The sequence below is a fragment of the Babylonia areolata genome, chromosome 8, assembly GCF_041734735.1.
Source record: "Babylonia areolata isolate BAREFJ2019XMU chromosome 8, ASM4173473v1, whole genome shotgun sequence".
Taxonomy (NCBI): Eukaryota; Metazoa; Mollusca; class Gastropoda; order Neogastropoda; family Buccinidae; genus Babylonia; species Babylonia areolata.
Window position 1 is genome coordinate 1,635,653 of NC_134883.1, and position 1,047 is coordinate 1,636,699.

A 1,047-nucleotide genomic window follows, 5' to 3' on the forward strand; every position below is an offset into this window, starting at 1 on the left:
ATGAGCTAAAACTTCCACTGTGGGGATTGTGTGTAAATGAGCTAAAACTTCCACTGTGTAGATTGTGTGTAAATGAGCTAAAACTTCCACTGTGTAGATTGTGTGTAAATGAGCTAAAACTTCCACTGTGTAGATTGTGTGTAAATGAGCTAAAACTTCCACTGTGGGGATTATGTGTGAATGAAATAAAACTTCCACTCTCACAGTGTGTGTAAATGAGCTACCACTGTGAGGATTGTATGTAAACGAGCTAAAACTTCCACTGTGGGGATTATGTGTGAATGAGCTAAAACTTCCACTGTGGGGATTATGTGTGAATGAGCTAAAACTTCCGCTGTGGGGATTATGTGTGAATGAGCTAAAATTTCCACTGTGGACATTGTGTGTGAATGAACTATACTAATATAAAACAAAATTCCTATTCTTGCAATTGTTTCATCAGCAAAAGAGAGGAGCGGAATCCTTTGCCAAGCAGACAGCCACGGAATGGGATTCATTTGAATTTGCTTAGCTGTTACATTTTCTTCTTTTGCCTGGTGGCAAAAAAACAACAACAACAACAACATCAACAACAAAGAAATCATCTGTAATACATAAATCATACAGACTGCGGAGGTGGAGAAAACAAACAAAGAAACACATGAAATAAAATCAAAACCAAACAAACAAGCCAAAATAGAAAAAGCAGGACCGCAAACCACAATGACAGTGGGGAAGAAAGCCGATCTTTTTGACAGTGAGTGTTGAACGGCGATGCGCAAGAGTTTCCCCACGTGGCCCCAACACCCCCCCTGTGTGCCCCCTCTACCCCCCAGGGAACGGTGTGCCCGAGGGTGTGAGGGCCGGGTGACGGTGTGCCCGGGGGATAGCAGCAGCAGTGGTGGTGGTGGTGGTGGTGGTCGGGGGGGCGACAGAGGAGGCTGCAGGTCCACACGTCAGGATGTGCCCTGAAGAGGTGGGGGGCCGGCGGGCATCATCACGACGACGACTGTTATTACTATGGGCGCCACCAGTCGCCGCCACCCTAAAGCTCTGCTGGCACTGGTC

The 1,047-nt window shown here is 46.5% G+C and overlaps 1 protein-coding gene across 1 annotated transcript in view; it reads left to right on the forward strand.

The window, feature by feature from the left end:
* The first annotated feature begins 776 nt into the window (after window positions 1-776).
* LOC143284996 (protein Wnt-7b-like) overlaps window positions 777-1,047 on the forward strand; it is a 57,703-nt gene continuing 57,432 nt past the window's right edge. Inside the window, exon 1 of the mRNA XM_076592161.1 lies at window positions 777-1,047. This exon is cut by the window's right edge and continues 32 nt beyond it. Within this exon, the coding sequence (XP_076448276.1) occupies window positions 1,000-1,047 (48 nt within the window). The 5' untranslated portion in view covers window positions 777-999.